Consider the following 20,443-nt stretch of genomic DNA (forward strand, 5'->3'; position numbering starts at 1 on the left):
CCCGGCTCTCCCCGGCATGCCCCGCGCCCGGCTCTCCCCGGCATGCCCCGCGCCCGGCTCTCCCCGGCATGCCCCGCGCTCGGAGGCCCGCTGTGGTCTCCCCAGCTGAGCAGGCGCCGGCCTGCCTGTCGTTTTTGTGGAGACCCGGACGCTACCTGATGACCGCGGGGAAGGGAGTTGAGTGTGATGGGGACGTTTCGAAATTGGCCCCTTTCTTGTAGGGTTTAACCAGTCTTACAAATTTCATAAAAGGTTATTTATTTTATAAGCAGTTTCCTCATATACGTTCCTTGGGACGATTTTGGGAGGTTTTGGTGCTTCTCTGCCAGACACCCCCCCCCCTTTCTCCCCGTCACGTCTTTCTGTCGCGCTTTTCGCTTTTCTCTCGTGAGCGCCGTCCAGGGCTCACGGCAGGACCGTGACCCAGGTAGCGGCGGTTCTGGTAGCCTGGGAAGTGGGAGGCTCCTGGCTCCAGGCTCCAGGCTGTGCGATTTTCCGTGGGGTCAGCCCTGCCCGTGGTTACGCGGGTTTGAGCAGTGCCCTTACCTGTCGTGGGGACGGGCTGATCTCATGACGGAAACAAGCGGGTGCGGGCAGGTAGGAGTCCTTCCAAGGGATCCAGCTCCTTTATGGGGCCTGTTTCTTTTCTTGCTGTTTGCAGGTTATACACGTACACTTAGAAAATGTCTAAGTACGTTTAGTCTGTAGACTGTAAGAATGCGGGAGACCGGGTCTCGGGAGTCTTCACTACTCCGCGGGGTCTGAGACCTAGTGAAAGGCTTGGCGGGTGATTGGCCTGGACGAGTGACTCGGAGACGTCCCCTTAGTGGGCGTCGGGGCGCGGTGAACGCGTGGCCAGAGGCCGAGTCCTTTCAGCCCGGTTCTCGGAACTCGGCTTGCTCGCCGGCGCCCGGACCCGCGACCTCCCCCGCCGCGCCGTCACTCGATCGACTGCCGCGTTCACAGCCGCTGCTGCGCCGTGCGTGGCGCCGTGCGTGGCGCGGGTCTCTGCAGACGGATTCCGCGCCGGGAACCCGCGAGTCGTCTGGCCGGTCCGAGGAGCTGCTCGGCGCAGCGGGGTAGCTGGGCGCGCCCGCGGCGGCCGCCAAACCCGGCCCGCGGTCTGGGGCGGCCCCCGCGCGGCGCCCTGCCCCAAGTCCCTCTAGCTTCACATACGGAACTTCTGCTGAAAAGAGACCCGCAAGACGGTGGAAGTGGCTCTTCGCAGCCACGGTTTCAGGGCGGGGAAGAGGAGAGATGAGGGAGCCCCGAGGACCCGTCCTGTCTGCAGAGAGCCCAGCTAGGAGCGCGCAGAGGGTCCCGAAAATTCCATTACGAACCTTTCATTCGGAGCAATAAAAAAGCCCGTCCGAAGTATTCATTTGTTTGAAATCTCTGATTGGGGGTTTGGTTTCTTTTTCTTTCCTTCTTCTTTTTTTTTTTTAATAGTTAATTCAGCATGGGTCTCCCCGCATCTCCTCTTGCAGCCTACAGACCGTTCCCTGCTGGCATCCAGAACGGTCTTTACAAGCTGAAAGCCCTCAGTGGCTCCCCCTGCCCCTGGAGTGCAGTGGAGGCCCCTCCCGAAGCCTCCCCTGCCTGCCGGCGTGAGCTGCGGCCTGCTCCGGGCCCTGGCCTGCCTGGCCTCGCAGCACGGCCTTTGCCATGGGCAGGGCTGCTGAGCGCCCGCTTGCCTCAGATCTTCGAAGTTGCTGGTCTTTCTGCACGATGTGCTCGCGTCCAGATCTCTGCGTGGCCACCGCCTCGCGTCATTTAGGTCTCTCCTCAAATGTCACTTCCTGATGCCTTTTCTAGACTCTGACTTCATCGTGCTTTTACTTTTTTCAGGCGTTCCTTAGTCTCTGGAATGATTATACTCACCTTCTCTGTTTCTCTCTGATCATGGACCTTAGGAGAAGCCATAGGAGCAAGTAGCTCGGCCTTGTTCACTGTGGTGACCCCAGGACCTGGAAGAGTGCCTGGTGTCAGAGTAGAGACTCAGAAAACACTGATGAATGAATATTTTTAAAAAGCTTATAAACAAGTCATAAAAAATGGACTTGTTCAAAAATAATTATAACACAAGGCAGAAAATAGTAAGTTCCCAACATAGCTTTATGGACATTCTGAATAGCGAAGCTGGAGGAGTCTGGGGCAGGGGACAGTTCTGAGTGGGCCTGTAAGATTGAAATGTGCCAAAATTGAGTAGAAAGCAGGAGGAGCTGGCGTGGGGAAGCCAAGGAGAGAGACCAGAGTGGGCCTGCTCCTGTCCGAGTCAGGGGCTGGACGAGAGGGTCTGTGAAGGGAGCTGTGGGCCAAAGGCCTGGAGAGATGGTTCAGGGCCTCACCTGGAGGCTTGGAATATCATCAGGCTCATGGTCTTAGCCTTTATTTTCTAGGTAGTGGGAGGCATTGGTCTTCTCTGAGTAGACTCATGATGAGCTAACGAAGAGAATTCCGCTCCAAGGTCACCTGAATTGTCAGCGCTGTCCTTTCGTTTATCCCGGGTCAGCTTCCTTTCCCACTTTGCACGGGTTTACTACTGTCCGCAGACCCCCATCCCATCCCTTACTCTCAACTGAGGGCAAGTTGGTTACTTCCTGGAGGTCATTGTCGTCATCACCTCACTCCTCCTCCTCATCTGCATCCTCAGCTTTGGGGCCTCACCTGTCCCAGAATCTGTAGAGACACCCTCCTGTCACGCATCTTTCGCTGATCGCTCCGCCTGCACTCTGATCTGGTTACTTCCTGTGTCAGGAAGCACCTTCCATCAAAATCACCCCCTCTCCTGTGGTCAACCTCTGACTCTCCTGTGACGTTACTCTTTCACCTTCCTTTGTGGCTGCTGCACGGCTGCTGTCCCTGCCAGCGTGGAGAGCACAGCTATCTACTCGCTTGCCTGGGCCACATTCCTGGTCTTTCTAATCACTGCCCTCCTTTCTTTACGGCCTACATGCACCCGGGATCCATCGTGGTGACTCTCGGAGCTCTCAGCTCGCTTACTCTTCCCGATTTTGCGCACTCCTGCTCAAAGCCATCAGCATTTCTCCCATGACTCCTGCCGCCTCCTGTCGACTCTGTCTGGTTGTGCTCCTTTCCAGTCCATCCCACGTTACCTAGGGTGATCTTGTAAATACGCAGGTCTGATCATGGCTTCTTACTAAGAAATCTTTAATGACAGGACTTTGCTGTCAAGAAAGTGTCTCGGTGCCATGAGGTGTGCCAGCCTCCCTCGCCAGCCTCACAGATGCCTGTTCGTGGGGCCACTCCTCCCTGCTCCTCACAGATGCCTGTTCGTGGGGCCACTCCTCCTGCTCTCTCGCCTCCTTGCTCCCTGTCTTAACCCTGATACTTCACGTTTGGTCTAGGGCCGACCTCAGCTTTTGTCTCCTGTTCTTGGTGCATAGCATCCTGCCCCACTGTAGAATATGTTTCTGCGCACAGTAATGTCCTGTTTATCTGGCTCCACTCCCCTCGGGCTGGAACTTCCTTGAGGGCAGGAACGATGCCTTGCTTTTCCTTGTGCCTTACATTAGTATCTAAGAAATGCTCGATAGACATTTGCTTAATAAATGAGAGAAGACTTTTAAAAGGGCCAGGTGACCCTTGACAAGAAAGGAAAGGCAAGAGAGCACGTATAAGCTAGTGAAAAGTCACAGACTGCACTGTTGATTGAGAGCCCTCTGATCACGTTTCTGACCCTCTACTATTATTTTGAAAATAGAAGGCATTAAAGTAGTCATTCTTTGGGAGATTTATTTACAAGCCATCTATGTGACTCTTACTGAAGTAGAACATGAAACAAAAGCAAAGACCACTTACTAGACCAACACACCATTTTCAAACAAAAACCAGCTGTCTGGGTTATTCAGTTAATGCCTGTTACTCTTTAACTAGACAGATATAGGCCAATTCTTTAAAAGTCACTGTATGAAACTCCATGTGTGTTTCTGTGTGTAACGATACTATCTATAAAGTGTAATAGGATCCTGGGATATGTCTATTGCTGTATAATCTAGATCAAAAGCCACGGAGAGTAATAATGATCAGTCTTTAATTCCAGATCATTTACAAAATATAATCATGCATTTGATTTGAGTGGACACAAAAATAGGACTTTACGTGTTCCATTTTGTCCACTGTCCAGTATACTTGGAGTTTCTAGCCATGGCTTAAAACACATTTTGCTTATAAAAATGAAATAATTTATATTCCCAACTAGTGCATAAACAAGGAATACTTAACTTTTCCCAGTTTTAATTCTTGAATACACACACACTCTTTAGACACTTGAAATAGGTAACTGAAATGAAAAAGTCACATGCTGGCTAAGGAGATCTGTTCCTGAATTAGCAACATGATATGTTAGCTAATGTGGTACTTAGTATGAATTATTTATGGAGGCATATTGTTTTGCCTCATGGTTACATAAATTATGTGTTAATTACATTTAAACAAATGTATGAAGGGCTTAGCATGCTATTCTCTAAGAAGATACACTGACTATTTTGAGGTGAACTTGAAAACTCACGAAATCTTTCTTTGGCAGGGCAAATATATGGATATTGAATTTGATTTTAAAGGCGATCCACTGGGAGGAGTGATAAGTAACTGTGAGTATTTTCCTTGAATCCTTTTCAAGAAGTTCAAAACATATATTAGAATATTTTAGATACCTGAGTCTTTAAGAGATAAGCATAACACTACAATTTCTTTTTCTTAGATAATGTGTTTCAGACTATGTTAGGCTATGATTACAGATTGTTTTATAATTCCTAAATCTTTTTTTTTTTTTTTGAGGGAGAGAGAGCGAGCATGTGCATGAGTGGGTGGTGGAGGGAGAGGGAGAGAGAACATAAAACAGACTCCCTGCTGAGCGCAGAACCCTACGCAGGGCTTGATCTCATGACCCTGGGATCATGACCTGAGCTGAAATCAGGAGCTGGAGGCTTAACCAACTGAGCCACCCAAGTGCCCCTCCTAGATGTGACTAGATTTTATGGTGACTAACATAACACAATAAAATGAATAAATAAATATCACTTAAGTCTTTACCATTGCAAATCTTTAAAGGTTTGCTAAATGAATAAGAATTAGTCCAACTGTATTTTATATTCTGTAGGTTTTTAAGTCAATTCATTAATAAAGGATCCTCCAGTGGTTATTTTCTTTAACAAAATTATTTTATGATTAAAAATGAAATATAAATAGTTTATTTTAATTTGATAACTTTTTAGTAACTTTTTGGGTAACATATACTCAATAAAATGAGTAGACCTGTATTTCACAATTTATTTTGGGAAGTTTTGTCTTGGTATATTTACATCATTGAAATGTGATAAACCTGGTAGGTAGAAAGACAGATTTCTTAGTCTCCTTTAGTCGTGATTGGTGGTTATGGAAATGAAATGTTCTTGTCAAAGTTGAAAGAATGAACAGTGTCGGGTGAGTCTTCTGAGCTGAGGTCCAGTTTTCTAAAGTGGGCGTGATGGTATTTGTAAAAATGGCCGTCACTAGCACTTTGGACCTGCACTATGCATAGCCCGCCCTGTTTCTGCTCATGTTGATTTTGTGGTTGATTGTTTAGAAGATCGAATATGACATCTTAAGGTTTGTGCATTTCCTCCTGGAACCACAGCCTAGTCATCCTCTTGAATTCTCCTGCGATTCTTGAAGCCACACCATGGAATCTCCCATCATCTCTGGCCTCCTCACCACCCAGTGGTGCTGTTGGGATCGAAAAAAAATCTTAAGTTTGCACTAGAAAGAAAATAATAGATTGGCTCAGGTATCTAAAGCAGTGCTTATTAGATTTGGTAAAGCAGTGGCCTTCCTTCTTCAAATGAAATTTCATGCTGAACCCCAAAGAGGAAATAGAGAAAACAAGATCTGACGTAGTTGAAGATGAGTAGCCAGAAGCCCTCTGCCCCCAGGGGGCCCCTGAGATCTTTGCTGATGAACTCTAGAAATAGAGGACTGCCATTTGAAAATCAGTGTTTTAAGTGATTTGGAGCAAGTATGCAGCTGACTTTTTTTTAAGTTTTTAAAACAATTCATAGAGAAACCTAGGGCTAGAGTGTCCTCATCTCTGAAACAGTGGGATTGAACCTGATGAATTCTGTGGTTCTTCCTGTTTCCACTCTTCTGTAATTCTTAAATAGTTTTTCCATTTTCGTTTCTGCATTGTGTGCCATGCTTTGGGATTAGCCATATTTGTAAAAATATATAATTATTCGAGAAATTTGAAGAGAAAGCTTTATTATGAAAGGAAATTGCCTGGGGTGGTTCTGCTTAGGTTATGTGTCAAATATGGAAGGAAAAGCTCTCCTGCACACCATGTTTGTCGTAACTCAGAGCACCAAGGATCACCCCGCCAACCTTCCTGCATGGTTTGGGGGCAGCTAATGATCAAGTGTGAGGAAAGAGGTGGGCCTCAGTTTTAAGACACCATTTTGACGAAGGATTAGCTTTTATTCTGAAAGATACTCGTAAGTCGTTAGCACTTACTTTTTGCAAGAGGGATTAGCTCTCCTTATTACTTTAATACACTGTTTTAAAATGAGGTAATGCATCTAAACATTGTGGAATGATTGAATCAAAACTGCTTTTGAGGACTCTAGGAAAATATGTAAGGATTACTTTAAGTATTAGAAAATAACTTGGGTCTTACATTTTAAAGTTTAAGTTCCAAGTACAAATGTCTTCCTGCCCCTTAACTAATTCTTGCAGTATCCATGGAGAATAAATATTAAACACTCTGTTCTTTTCCAGTTAAGATTAAAATATCATCATGAATGGATTTCATATGGTGTTCGTTACCATTTGTTCCCACAATGAAATTATATGGAAATTTGTGGTAGTGGGAACACCCTGTATTTTAGAGTACCCTTTGCTTTGGGAATGAAAGGAATACGTTCACAGTGAGAGCAGGAAATTTCACCCTGTGTAGATACAGGACTGACTCATGGGTGGTCAGTGGGAGTTGCAGGCTGCTGGCTTCAAGGGTGTAGAGCAATGGGCAGACCCGTTCTTGTTCTCCACACTGCCAAAAGTCAGCCTCTTGGAGTCTAGAAAAGAAGAAAGGATTTGCCGTATTGTGGGAAGCGTATTTTGCCTCAGTTTCTAGCACCGTGTAGTAACAGCATTGATCATTGTCAGTTGTACTGATCACCTGGAAGAAGACACATGATCAGTCAAGCCAGCTGGGTTCCCAGTAAGTAGAAGAGAAAGCCCAGGAACTTTTCTCTCTCTTTCTAAAAGAGGTATGCTGGAAAAGAGTCTGGACTTCACCTGCTAACCGTATATCCCTGAGGTTGGTCTCCTTCGGCCAGGGGTGTAGCGGAAATAGAAAACGGCATGCACGCATCAGTAGAGAAGATAAAATGGGGAACACATCTAGCAGGTATTGGGTTCTGTGAGATAATACTGCTGCTACTTTGTTAATGCTTATAAGTCTCATAAGATATGTGCGTTTGTATTTGAGGATTTGGGGCCTCACGCTATGAGCTGGACACCTTGGACACCTGTTGCCTTGATTTATAGTCGCAGGCACTTTCTGATGGCTGTGGCACTTGACGGTAGTTTTCACTGTGGAGAAAACATGGTACAAGTCTGTAGGGATCTTATGTCCTAAAAAGAGAACAGCACGGAGGCAGAAATGCTGTGAAAAAGGCTTCTGATTTCAGGTGTGCATATATACCTGTCCTTACAGTTTAGGCAGGAGGTACGGCTTTCCTGTTCATGGTGGTGTATCCAGAGCCTAGTGGGACACCCGATACACAGTAAGTGCTCAGTAAATGCTGATGGGGCTGGAATTGGTGGTGTGTAGGCAAGCCCTCCCTTTCCCTGCTCCATTATTTGGGGCATACCTAAATGCATAGTAGAAGACTTGCATAAGTAACCCTTCCACAGGGTTTTAAATGTCTAAACAAGATAGCAAAGGACTCGTTTTGCTGGTCTTCAAAATGGGGTAATAATAGGACTGATCTTACAGGGTTATGAAAAGGTATAAATTATTTGTTTACCTCTGAAGTGCTTGTAATGGTGCCAGGTACCTAGTAAACAATGAATAAATGTTGGCTTCTTTTTCATTATTATATACTTACGTGTTTATGGTCTCCAGCGCCTTGCCAAATATATGTTCTATAGGGACAGAGATTTAGTATGTGTGGGTCTTTGTTGAATGACAGCAACAAAAATAGTGTCTGACCCCTGCAATATGTTTCTTGAACTATTAGTACCTACACAAGTACACAATGAATAATAAGTGACATAATTGCGACATAGAAAACTTTATTGAGAAATAAAACTTTTGCCTTATTGGATAATTTTATCTGAACATTTAAAACAATTTTCATTGAAGTGTAGTTTATGTGCAGCATGATGTGAGTTTCAGGTGCACAACATCATGGTTTTGTATTCGTATACATTGCAGAACGATCACCATAATAAGTCTGGTTACCATCCATCACCATTCATAGTTGGGAACTTTTTTTTCTTGCAACGAGAACTTTTAAGGTCTACTCTCTTTGCAACTTTCGAATATGCAGCAGAATATTACTAATTATAGTTGATATGCTACACAGTACATCCCCATGACTGATTTATTTTATATGTCTGAATATTCTATGCGAATCATTTTTAAAATGCTTTTTCTAAATCCCAGAAAGACAGCAGAATTATTAGTATTCAGACTTCATCTGTCACTGCCTTCTCTTTTCAGCTTGAAAGAAATAATATCTTCTGAATAATGAAGTAAAGCAAGTGATGAAGTTAGTGTATGATCCCCCTATTATTATGGCCCATTAAACCACCCCAAACTTAATAGGATCAAACAATGGCTCTCTTAAATCCTGTTGGATACTGTGGGTCAAGAATTCCGGTGGGGCACAGTAGGGTTGGCTTATCTCCATGATATATGGGGCTTTAGCAGAGAAGACATATGGCTGGGGGTGACTTGCGTGTATGAATGCTGGAGTCTTCTGGAAGCTTTATCCTATGTCACATACCAGGTTCCTGGGCTAGGATGATTCAAAGCATGTGCTGAGTTCAGACTGTTGACTAGAGCAACCTGTATGTGGTTCCATGTGGTTCGGGTTTCTCACAGATGGCTAGGTTCTGAGAGAGAATGTTCCAAGAGGAAACAGCCTGACAGAGAACCAAGAGGAAGCCTGTAGTAGCCTGGGAGATCAGACAGTGTCACTTCTGCTATGTTCTGTTAAGTCAAAATTGGCACAAGCTTGCCCAGAGTCATGGTGGGGCACAAAGATTCCACCACTCAGTGGGAAGAGTATCAAATAATTTGTGACCGTTTCATTTTAAACAGCCACAATCTGAAGGATTGTCTTCAGAAATGGTCACAATAATGGTCCCCTTGTGTCTACACCCTTGGGTAGCCCTCTCTCTCAGTGCCTCAAGAGTTCAGCCATGGGATTTATTTTGGTCCATAGAACAATTATTAGACAAGGCACAGCAGGAGACTTAAAAGTTGGTTACATGTTGGAGCTTGTTATCTTGTGCTCCTCTTGGGAACACCATCCTTAACACCATGTGAACGAACCTGGGCTAGGCCGCTGGATGGTGAGAGACCACATGAAGGGAACCCCCAGACTTAGGAATGAGGGCACCTGAGATCAGCCAGCTGCCGGTCACGAGCTGATGAGCACGTCCAGGAGAGGTCAGCTGGGCTGGCTCACACCAGAACTACCAAGCTGAAGCTCAGACTCATGAACTAATCAACGGTGTCATTCTGAGCTGCCGAGTGTCGGGACAGTTTGTTATGCAGCAAGAACTAACTGACCCGTTGGTGTAATGGGTAATCTACTTTCCCCCACCCCGTGTGGCATCCTGAGAAGTAGACACAGGAATCAAGCTGGAGAGGAAGCAGCTTTATTACCATTAGTCAAGGCTGGAGAAAGTAGCATCTGGTTTCTCTCCCAAGAAGGTGTGAGTCCTTTGGGAGGAGTCCTCAGGAAGTCCTCTGGCAGCCTGACAGTTAGGCCGGCATTGACAGAATCAGGCAGCCTCTGGCCTCTCTGCGTGTGCATGGCCCCAGTTATCTTAGACCACACTGGCGAGCAGAGCTGAATGCGAGTGCAGTGTGGGGACTTAGAGGGCCGAACGGTATACACCTGATCATTTCCCTCTCTCAGCCTCCCGACTCAGAGACGTCCTTCCTCCTGCCCAGGTAAGAAGTGAGTAAGGGGCTGAGAGAGGCTCGGGAGTTAAACTGAGATTGTCCCACCAGGAATCAGGAGAGCAGGAGGAAGCAACCAGCCCCTCACAGGGCAGATGGGGGATGGAGCAGATCTCTCTGAATTCCTCGTCTGTATTTCTGTGGAATTTATGATACAGTTGGCACACACTTTTATGTGCTGTCTGTCTCATGACATGTTTATATATGACACAACCGTGCCATTTGTAGGATATGGAATATAATTTTGCTCTTTTAAATGGTTTGAGATTTATAGTTTTGTTTTTCCTTTTATGTCATATCTTTGATGTTATTGATGACAAGTTAGGGGCAAAACGGCCTGTAACGCTTTCTAAAGGGAACTCTGTGCTGCTTTGTTTTCTGAGAATATGTAGAGATCGCGGTAACGGTGCAGACTACCCAAACATGAGTCCCTTCTCAAAAGCTAAGGAACACGCATCAATAAACAATGTCTGTTTTTAATCTGTCTTTTTCAGGATCGAAATTCACCAAAAATGAAGACATTGCATTGTCTAGTTTGTAACATAGGGCGGGGCTCTCTCAGTGCTTCTGTATTCAGAGCGCATTAATACTCAGAAGACAGAAATAATCCACCATTGGTTGGGAAGTATCCATAGCAAGAAAACAAATTTCAAAGAGCAATTCTGTTACTCTGTAGAGGGTGGCTTTGTAATCAAAATTGATGCTTTCCTTCGTCTCAATTTTACTTTCGTGGTTTTCCTATTACAAAAATATGTTTACTGTGAAAAAAGACTATATGTTTACCTCTAAACAAGATTATATACAAATACAGAAGACATCAGATGTTAAATATATCTAAGTTAATGGGATAGTATATCTAATAATATGATATCATGGACTATATTTCATTAATTTTATTTCAGGATTGGGTGTGGAATTTTAGATTCAGATCTGTACATGTATGAGTAAATTTTTTATAAATATTAAATTTGTGTTAGGAAGAACTCTGTTGTGAAAATACATATATATATATATATGTATATACTCTATGTATATAAACAGATCCTAATGGATAGCATTAGCTAGTTAGGTAAGTAACAAGCCCAGTTTTCCCTGGGTTTTAAAGCCCTGGTTAATGTTTCATGTGCGGACACCAGACGCCTTTTCACAGCTTCTCATGGAGCAGGTCCAAATATCTTTAGCGCTGATTTTGTAACTTTAGGATACTGACTTTTGAGTAAAACTTGAAGCTGATTTCTCAAAAATTCCCATGTGGCAGTGGAGGTAAGGAAAAATTGTAGCATCGCAGCTTGCTAGGTGGTTCACATGCCCCAAGGCCAGTGACCGGTGGGTAGATGGAGCTCCTCGCCAGGCCCAGACCCGGGGCAACTGTTCACAGGGGCGCTAGTTCACCGTAACAAACATGCACAGTGAGAGCTTTGTAAGACCTTCGCCCCGTCTTCTTTTTTTTAAGGTGGTATTAATCATTCATTCATTCATTCATTCATTCATGAGAGAGAGAGAGTACAAACGGGAAGGAGAGGGAGAAGCAGGTTCCCCGCAGAACAGGCAGCTGGATGTGGGGCTCGATCCCGTTATGACCTGAGCCGAAGGCAGATAGATGTTTAACCAACTGAGCCACCCAGGCCTCCCCACCCCATCTTTTTGACTTTGAAATTTGTTCTTAGTGAAACTTCCTGATTGTAAACCTTGAGGGTTTTGTTGTCTATTTCCAGAAAAAGTCGAGGGTCGGCTTTGGCACCGATGCCCTCGTACGTGAGCAGACTTCAGCTCTTGTCCATTTTGCACTGAAACTGCCGTGGGCTGTGCTCACTAACCCACTAGTAACTTGAGATCGCGGGCCCATCGTTACTGCTAAATGCAGCAAGGAAGGAGCATAAATTGATTGGAAAGGCCAAAATGCTGCTCAAACACCTATTTCTATTATAGTTATCTCTGAGCAGCAGGAGAGGAGCACAGGATCTCTGGGGCTTGGTCAGAGTCGTGCATCCTGGCGCTTCTGTTGTCATTCTGGTCTTCGGGCAAAACGGAGACCAAGCTGATTATTCCTTAAGCCTTGGGCTTGGGCTCACTCTTTCTTTTTCTTTCTTTCTTTCTTTCCATGAGGGGAGACTATACATGAAATAAATTGGATCAAACTATCCAATCTTTAATCTGTTATGTTCCACAGTAATGTTAAGTTTTTTTCTTCCCAACCTCTACTTTATCTTCTTACTATCCCTTTGCCAATTAAAAGACTTCCTTTTCCAGCAGGTGCATACATGGACATTTACTCCTTTCCCATCCAGTACCGTGAGATCGGCCTATGCTGTGCATGGGCACATGTCCCCGCCCTAAGCTCCCTGATAATTAGTCCAAACTCGAAAAGCCCCGAGGGATGGCCTGGTTCTGGTAACATTCAGGTGGCGGTGGTGTGGTGGGGTAGGTGGGGAAGTTCTGATTCCAGAGTTTCTCTGTTCCCATCCGTTGGTTTTCTCCTTTCGAATGGCTTAATAGGTTTGTCTTCTGCCCTAAAACTTAAGTTGGAATGAAATTTAATATGAACTTAAATTTATATTTTGAGAGGGGATATGTGTCTGCATTGGTACACACAGAGACTTATCCTCTCTTCTGTACTAAATAGTCCACCTATCCTGCGCTCTTCTTTACTGGATCTTGTTAGCAGAGGCTCAGTCAGTGGTGGCAGAAGCATGGAAAACCAAAGAGAAGGCTGACCCCATGTTTGCTCTGACTAATTCAGGGGAATGTTCAGTGAATTAAATGGTCAGGTGGCAAGTCTCTGTGTGTTCTGTACTTTGAGTAATTATTTGATACGGCTTCACACTCTTAGATTATGTTGCTGCATGCCCATTAAAAATGAATGAGGAATGGTTTTAAACATTAGTAAATTGTTTTGGGGCAAACCTTTTCCCTGATTACTCTGCAACCTGAAAGCTTGTAACATAAGAGAAAGGTCATCAAGACATGGGAGGCTCTAGAGAAATAGAAGAAGCTTTTTAGGTGCTAAAACCTTCAACTGCTTTGTAATAAAAGGTTTCACATTTTGTGATTGGGGTGCTTAAGTGAAGTCATACATTTTATGTAAAGTACAGCCTTTCCTAGTGTTTATGCGTTTTGCATTCTTATTGCTGGAAAAGTGCAAACAGCATAAATGTGGTATCTTAGTCGCCTAAAGCTTTGAATTCTGGCTCTGTCACTTGGTAGCAATGTGTTGTGAGCCTCGTTTTCTCATCTGTAAAACAGGGATTTCAAGTCCCACCTCAGGGCCGGTGTTTGGGGACGAATATGATAATGAATGAAAAGCACCCAGTGCCTAGCAGGTGTTCAGTGAAAGCTCCATTCCTCCCCTCTGCACCTTTCCTTAGGGACACACATCAGATATTAGCTTCACATTTGAATGTGATCGTCCTCACCGATCATATCAGCACGTGTGGTTCAAGAAGTACATTGGCCAGCATTCCTTTCCACGCTGTGCACACACAAGTATTTTATTTTCACCTGGCGGCTGTTGTCTGCTGAATCTTCCAGCACTGCCGTTTCAGACTCTCCACTCTCTGTGAGCATTTGTTCAGAAAGTGCCAAACCTGAGGCCGGCTCGTGTGTGGCTCTTGCACAGTGGGGCCCTGCTGTGCTTCATGGGCATCATTGCGTGTCCCGCGGTTGGCTTGTTGGAATGTGACTGGATAAGTGCCGTCGATCAGTTGCTCGTCCTCATGATTGAGGTGCCCCTGGGAAACAGAGGGCAGCGGGCTGCCTGTGCCTGCAAGGTGTGCAGCAGCACGCCTCATGCTGTGGGAAGAGCCTGGGGGATGTGGGCTCTGACCCAGACGCGTGGTCATTCTGCTCCCTCACCCCGATCTCCTGCTCTCTCTTGAGGACCTATAGGGGCATCCCACCTTAGAAAGGGCTGCTCCTGTTGGTTTGGGTGGTGGGGGAAGCAGAGCGCATGTGACCCTCGTAGGCCACGAAGAAGAAGGTCTTCATATTTGTAACGGGTGCTGGGTGCGTTTCCGGACCGTTTCTGGTGCACAAAGCGGGTGAGCAGTGCGTGACCCGACCGAAGGATCTAGGCGTGAGCAGGTGACGTGAACTGCCGCGTGTTTGTACTCTCCATGCGGTTGAGTTACTTCTAGACTTGAGGAATTTCCTCTAAAGATTAGCTTCCCAGTGAAGAATCTGCCCACGCTCTGTGGGTTTTTTCCTTCTAAAACTGTGTCCGAGGTGCCTCGTTAGCGCAGTAGGTAGCGTGTCAGTCTCATACTGTGTCCGGAGCCCTAGAACCCCCAGGGGCCTTGGTCGTATTCTAATAAGTACAGTCATCCTGCGTTTTTTCTCACCTTCTTATTCTGTCTTCTGCTTTGTTTGTCCGTGTGCACTTAGAACTGGAATGTGCAGTCCTTAAAGAGGGTGAATAGTACACAATCCCTTTTTTTCCCCAAATTTTGTCTCACTCTTGCTTTTCAGTTTCTGTTTTCTTTCTTTTTGCTAAATGTGAAGTCTTCGTTATTCTCCATGCGTGATTTGAGGGCCCTGGCTGTCATCCAAATGAAATGAGGGCTGGAGATGAAAATTAAAACTCGGGAGCATCCTGTTCCTATCATTTTTGAATTTACGTATTTTTGTTCTCATTTTTTAATTTTATGTTTCCCTGCAGCCCATCTCTTCGTTCTTAAAAATGACCTCGGGTATTGGGAGGCCCCTAGGACTTCTCGTTCATCAGATCTGCACTCTTGAAACTCTCCTTAGCCTCTCTTTACTTGTGAGTGTGGATTCCCGAAACGCGCATGGAGAGGTTCAGGGACCGTTCCCAGAGAAACTGCACATCTTCTCTTCCCCGTTCCTTTGACAGTACCTAGAGTTCAACCGGATTCGAAATCAGATGTGACTGTTCTCTAGAATTAATAATGGGGTCACTGATTGGGAATTTTACAACTGTATTTGGCTTTTGCCCACAAGATGCAGACCCTCTTTTATATCACTGGTCGGTGATAAGCAGGACCGCAGGAGAAATCTCTCTGCCGTGGTTCCTTGGCGTCTCTTGTATGCCACAGTGCCTCTTTCCCGGCTGGTGGCTTCTTTCTCCCTCCTCCTCCCATCCTTCAGTTTTGGATGAAAGTTTGAAAACTTGGTGAAACATCAAATTATTGGTTGAAAAAGTATCTGGAACCAAGGAAAGTATTCTGCCAAAGAACAACAGCAGATTTCGTGAGATGAAAATCCCCTTCCCTGTCTCAGACAGTGACGTATCCAGAAGACGTGCTTCCCTTATTCCCGGTGTGAGGGTGTGTGCGCATGATGGGGTTTGCATTTGGATCAGGTGGCCTGACTTCAAATCCTGCGTAAACTCGGACTGTTTTCTTCATCTGTTAAATAATATTTGATAAAACGGCTGCGAGGGTTCAATGAGATAATGGGGTATAAAGCACTTACTTAACACATAATAAGGTCCCAGAAACATGAACTCTGTAATTATTTGGTGGATTCACAACTGAATGGCTGAAGCCCATTGCTTCGCTTCGCAGTGCTGTGTTTTGAAGAACTTAAATGTCATCACATATTACATAGAACCAAGAGAAGCTTCATACACAGACTGTATTGTCTTTCCTCGGCTCGTGGAATGTATTGTTGAATGCTCTTTGCGTATTCACTGTTGTTTGAGAAGAACCCGGTTTAATTCGGCGATTTTGGTTAGAGCTGGGCTTCCTCCTGAAGGAAAAAAGGAAGATGCAGCTTCGGTTACTATTTCACTAAAACGAAACAGAAAGTGTGGGGGTGGAGAAGGAGAACCGGGCTGGATTTGAAAGCGGAATTAACAATATGTGACGATCTGACTCTTTTCTCCTCCTTAGATCTTTTAGAGAAGTCCCGAGTTGTGAAGCAGCCGCGAGGTGAAAGGAACTTCCATGTGTTCTACCAGCTGCTCTCTGGCGCCTCTGAAGAGCTCCTCAGTACGTGCCTGTGTCTGCGCTTTAACCGCTCAGTGTCCCAGCATTTCCCAAAGCGTTCTTCTTCATGCTCTCAAAATTGTTCCCTGCCTGTGGTTGAGGGGAAGAACATGGTCTCTTGCTTTTATCCTCCTGCCCCAGCATTTGCTGGCCATATATCCCCTACCTACTGGTTGCTTTCAGGTCTCAGATGGCTAACTCGAAGTGCTAAGAAAATGTTAGGGAGGTAAGGGGGAGGGAATCTGAAATTTAAACAGTAAAATGGAAGCATGGAATTGTTCCACTCAGGAAGAGGAAATTAGCAGGGAGTAGTAGGTGAGAACAATTATTTAAAAAAAAAAATTGCTCGGTGAAAATAAAATGTAGTGGGAACACTTTTGTAATTGATAAAAGAGTTAAAAATCTGACCTTTGGCTCTTTTAGGGAATTAATTTAAGTCTATCAGAGTAGTATCCAGTAAGCTTATTGCTAAGTGTTAAGCGTTTTGGACAAATAGTCCCAATGAGAACTATGGGAAGTAAATGATATTTGGGGAAGTATCATCCTCACTAACGAAGAACAAGCATCAGCTGAAATAGCACTGCTGCGTTTGCTGTGTACATGTTAGCAAAAGTCATGGCACAGGACAAAACTGGCCAAGTTGTCGGGTCCTGGGCTGCTTACAGCTTGTGGGTGTCACTTCAAAGTGAGGACTTGTTCCTGGGGACGAGGTAGCAATCCAAAATAAGTCACGAAATGATCTGAGCCCACTGCCCAGGCACACCATTTTTTGGATAGATCCTAATGAAGTAATTCAGAAGAATCCAGAGAACAGAGGGCTGTGACTGCCTTCCTGTCCAGTGACATGGGGACCCCTAGGTAGACATCATATGTTATAATAAAATAGTGCATTGAAGATGTTTAAATTCTAAAAATATGGAAGGGGTCTTACTATATGAATAAATGTAAGAAAAGCAATTTAAAATATACACAACAGTGGAAAAAGTAAACTTTAGAAAAATGCTATTAGTATTTGGGTATCAATTTTTGTTCTTTGATTGAGTACCCAATACAAAAGTCCTTTTATCTGGAGGTTTTAAGGAACGGGATATTAAAGATGCTTCGATTTACTGAAGTAACTTATCAACTTATATGTGTGATTTAATAGATAAACTTACACTCGAGAGGGATTTCAGCAGATATAACTACCTGAGTTTGGACTCGGCCAAAGTTAATGGAGTGGATGATGCAGCAAATTTCAGAACCGTCAGGGTAAGCAAGACACAAGCCTTTCATTACTCTTTAAAATGGGGGCACTACGCATTGTTCATTTGAAATTGGTAACAATTCTGAGTTTTCTCAGAGGGCTAACTCATGCACCCAAAGGTTTTAGAATTGTACAAGAATTTCTTGTATTCTTATTAAAATCATACAATATTGTGAAGGCCCACACTTTCCTAGAGCTTGTGTATTATCCTCTTTTAATGCTGTATTTAAATCCAATGTTTTCATAGCCATAGCTTAGTATTTAATGTCCAACTGTGAAAACTGTCCTAGGAAAGCATTAAATCAATATTATTTTTGAGAAAGAAAGTCATGTTTGTATGTGTTTTTCTAAAAATCATATGTAAGCCAGAATGATTGACATTTTGTGTTCATTAGAAAATTATCTTTTTTAAAAATATGTATTTATTTGACAGAGACAGAGATCACGAGTAGGCAGAGAGGCAGGCAGAGAGAAAGGGGGAAGCAGGCTCCCTGCTGAGCAGGGAGCCCGATGCGGGACTCGATCCCAGGACCCTGGGACCATGACCTGAGCTGAAGGCAGAGGCTTAACCCACTGAGCCACCCAGGGACCCCGAAAATCAATTATCTTTTTTTTTTTAAGACTTTATTTATTTGTTTGACAGGCAGAGATCACAAGTAGGTAGAGAGGCAGGCAGAGAGAGAGGAGGAAGCAGGGTCCCTGCTGAGCAGATAGCCTGATGTGGGGCTCGATCCCAGGACCCTGGGATCATGACCTGAGCCAAAGGCAGAGGCTTTAATCCACTGTGCCACCCAGGCGCCCCATCAATTATCTTAAACACTATCCTAACTTCATGTTTATGTGGCACTTGGAAAATTGCTCCTAGTAGGACATGCTGTAGTAACTGTACTGTACTTCTCAGTGGGACAGCTGTGGTGGTGAGGAGGCGGGGGAGGAGATCAGATCAGCTGGAACAGGACTGGCATCAGTTCATCTTCAAGGCTGAGTGAAAATGACATGCGGTTCTTTCCTGCTCTATTATTGTATATGTTTGAAATTTTCCATGAGAAAAAGCTCACATGACTCCCATCTCTAGGTAGACTCGTCACAAACAAAACAAGAAAGCTGGGCTATTCTCAAAAAAAAAAAGTATTTCCTTGAGAGTGTAATTTGTTAAAACTCTGTAAACATCCTCGTGTGGGAAGCCTGTTCATTTGGGGGCATGATTTAAGAGTTGGGTTCAAGTCCAGTTGTGTAATGCTTTGCCTGGCAAATCATCGGCACTCAGTCAAAGTTTATGACCAATGGAATGTTCCTTGTTACCTGTAATGCCTTGGGTCAGGCACTTCACCTTTGCAAACCAGTTTTTCTTGGGTGAAGTAAACGAGGAGGGTTTTATGTACGAGGTCATAAAAAAGCTTTATGTTTGGTTTCCTTTCTAGCATCAGAACCCAGTATAAATTCACTTTTTTTTTTTTTAAGATTCCACCCATTTATTTGACCGACAGAGATCCCAAGTAGGCAGAGAGAGAGGAGGAAGCAGGCTCCCCGCTGAGCAGAGAGCCCGATGCGGGACTCGATCCCAGGACCCTGAGATCATGAGCCGAGCTGAAGGCAGAGGCTTAGCCCACTGAGCCACCCAGGCGCCTCAGAACCCAGTATAAAGAAGGACATACGTACATGCATACAGATGTGAGTGTGCTTACACACACACTCGCACACTCGCACACTCGCACACTGAGCTGCTGCAGATGAAATGGAATAAAATTCAAGGCCCGGCTCTCAGCCTCCTCTCCCCTGTTTTCCTCTTTGCACCCCTGTACCCCCTTGCCAGAGCCTGCAGATTTCCCCGGGGATCTTTGTATCACCTCGTGAAATCACGGAACAGGTTAGAGCTCCACACTGGTGCTACATCAGGTCCATTAATAGGTTTGCCTTTTGGAGAGCTTCGCCTCCGACACTTGGTCTTTTCACTGTTGTTTTTTTCAGAAATGAATCTTATCAGATTCAGTAAAAATAATAATAATAATAATAAAAGAATGACAGAAAGAAAACTGCTGTTTTTCTCCCCGCCCCCCACCAGAATGCCATGCAGATTGTGGGTTTTATGGATCACGAGGCCGAGTCTGTCTTGGAGGTGGTGGCCGCGGTGTTGAAACTGGGGAACATCGAGTTCAAGCCCGAATCTCGAGTGAATGGTTTAGATGAAAGCAAAATCAAAGACAAAAATGGTAAGTCAATGGAGCTCAGCCTTGTTTAGCAAACTTGCTTTGAACTTCTGCCCAATTTTTAATCTCGAAAGTAAAACTTATTTCTCATGGGTTCGAAAAGACTTTCCAGTGAAACTGAACAGAATTGTAATTAAAGCTGAGTGTCGGGCGCCTGGGTGGCTCAGTGGGTTAAGCCGCTGCCTTCGGCTCAGGTCATGATCTCAGGGTCCTGGGATCGAGTCCTGCATCAGGCTCTAGGCTCAGCAGGGAGCCTGCTTCCTCCTTTCTCTCTCTCTCTGCTGCCTCTCTGCCTACTTGTGATCTCTGTCTGTCAAATATATAAATAAAATCTTTAAAAAAAAAAAAAAAGCTGAGTGTCAAGTCTTTCGAGTTATAGATGTTATACTGTTTGATTTGAATGTGATTTAGAAAGAACCCGAGCAGCACACAGACAGTCACCTCTTATGTCTCTCCCTCACAGAGTTAAAGGAAATCTGTGAGCTGACCGGCATTGATCAGTCTGTTCTAGAACGAGCATTCAGTTTCCGAACGGTGGAGGCCAAGCAGGAGAAGGTTTCGACTACACTGAACGTGGCTCAGGTGGGTAAAGCATAACGCCCAGAAGTGAGTTTTTTAAAAGTCTGTCATTTTATTTAAATAAAGTCAAAGATTTGATTTTGCAGGCTGCTACGTGAGCTGTCATACGGTTGAAGGCACTGTTCTGAGCACTGGGGCATGGCGGCAAACTGAGCCGATAAGGATCCCTGCCCTCATGGAGCTTAAAAGTTTGGCAGGAGAAAGACTCAGATGGGCCTGTCGACCTGGTCAGTGACTAAAGTTATAGCGCAGCCTCGCTGCCAGCAAGGAG

The 20,443-nt window shown here is 44.8% G+C and overlaps 1 protein-coding gene across 4 annotated transcripts in view; it reads left to right on the forward strand.

Annotated features, from left to right (window-relative positions):
* MYO1B (myosin IB) overlaps positions 1-20,443 on the forward strand; it is a 176,305-nt gene that overhangs the window by 104,654 nt on the left and 51,208 nt on the right. For all 4 annotated transcript variants that reach the window (XM_059393086.1, XM_059393088.1, XM_059393089.1 and 1 more), the window contains exons 7-11: positions 4,550-4,613; positions 16,045-16,143; positions 17,288-17,391; positions 19,449-19,596; positions 20,057-20,175. In XM_059393086.1, the coding sequence (XP_059249069.1) occupies positions 4,550-4,613; positions 16,045-16,143; positions 17,288-17,391; positions 19,449-19,596; positions 20,057-20,175 (534 nt within the window). The remainder of the gene's footprint in view (positions 1-4,549; positions 4,614-16,044; positions 16,144-17,287; positions 17,392-19,448; positions 19,597-20,056; positions 20,176-20,443) is intronic.

Source organism: Mustela nigripes, chromosome 3, assembly GCF_022355385.1.
Source record: "Mustela nigripes isolate SB6536 chromosome 3, MUSNIG.SB6536, whole genome shotgun sequence".
In the NCBI taxonomy this organism is placed as follows: Eukaryota; Metazoa; Chordata; class Mammalia; order Carnivora; family Mustelidae; genus Mustela; species Mustela nigripes.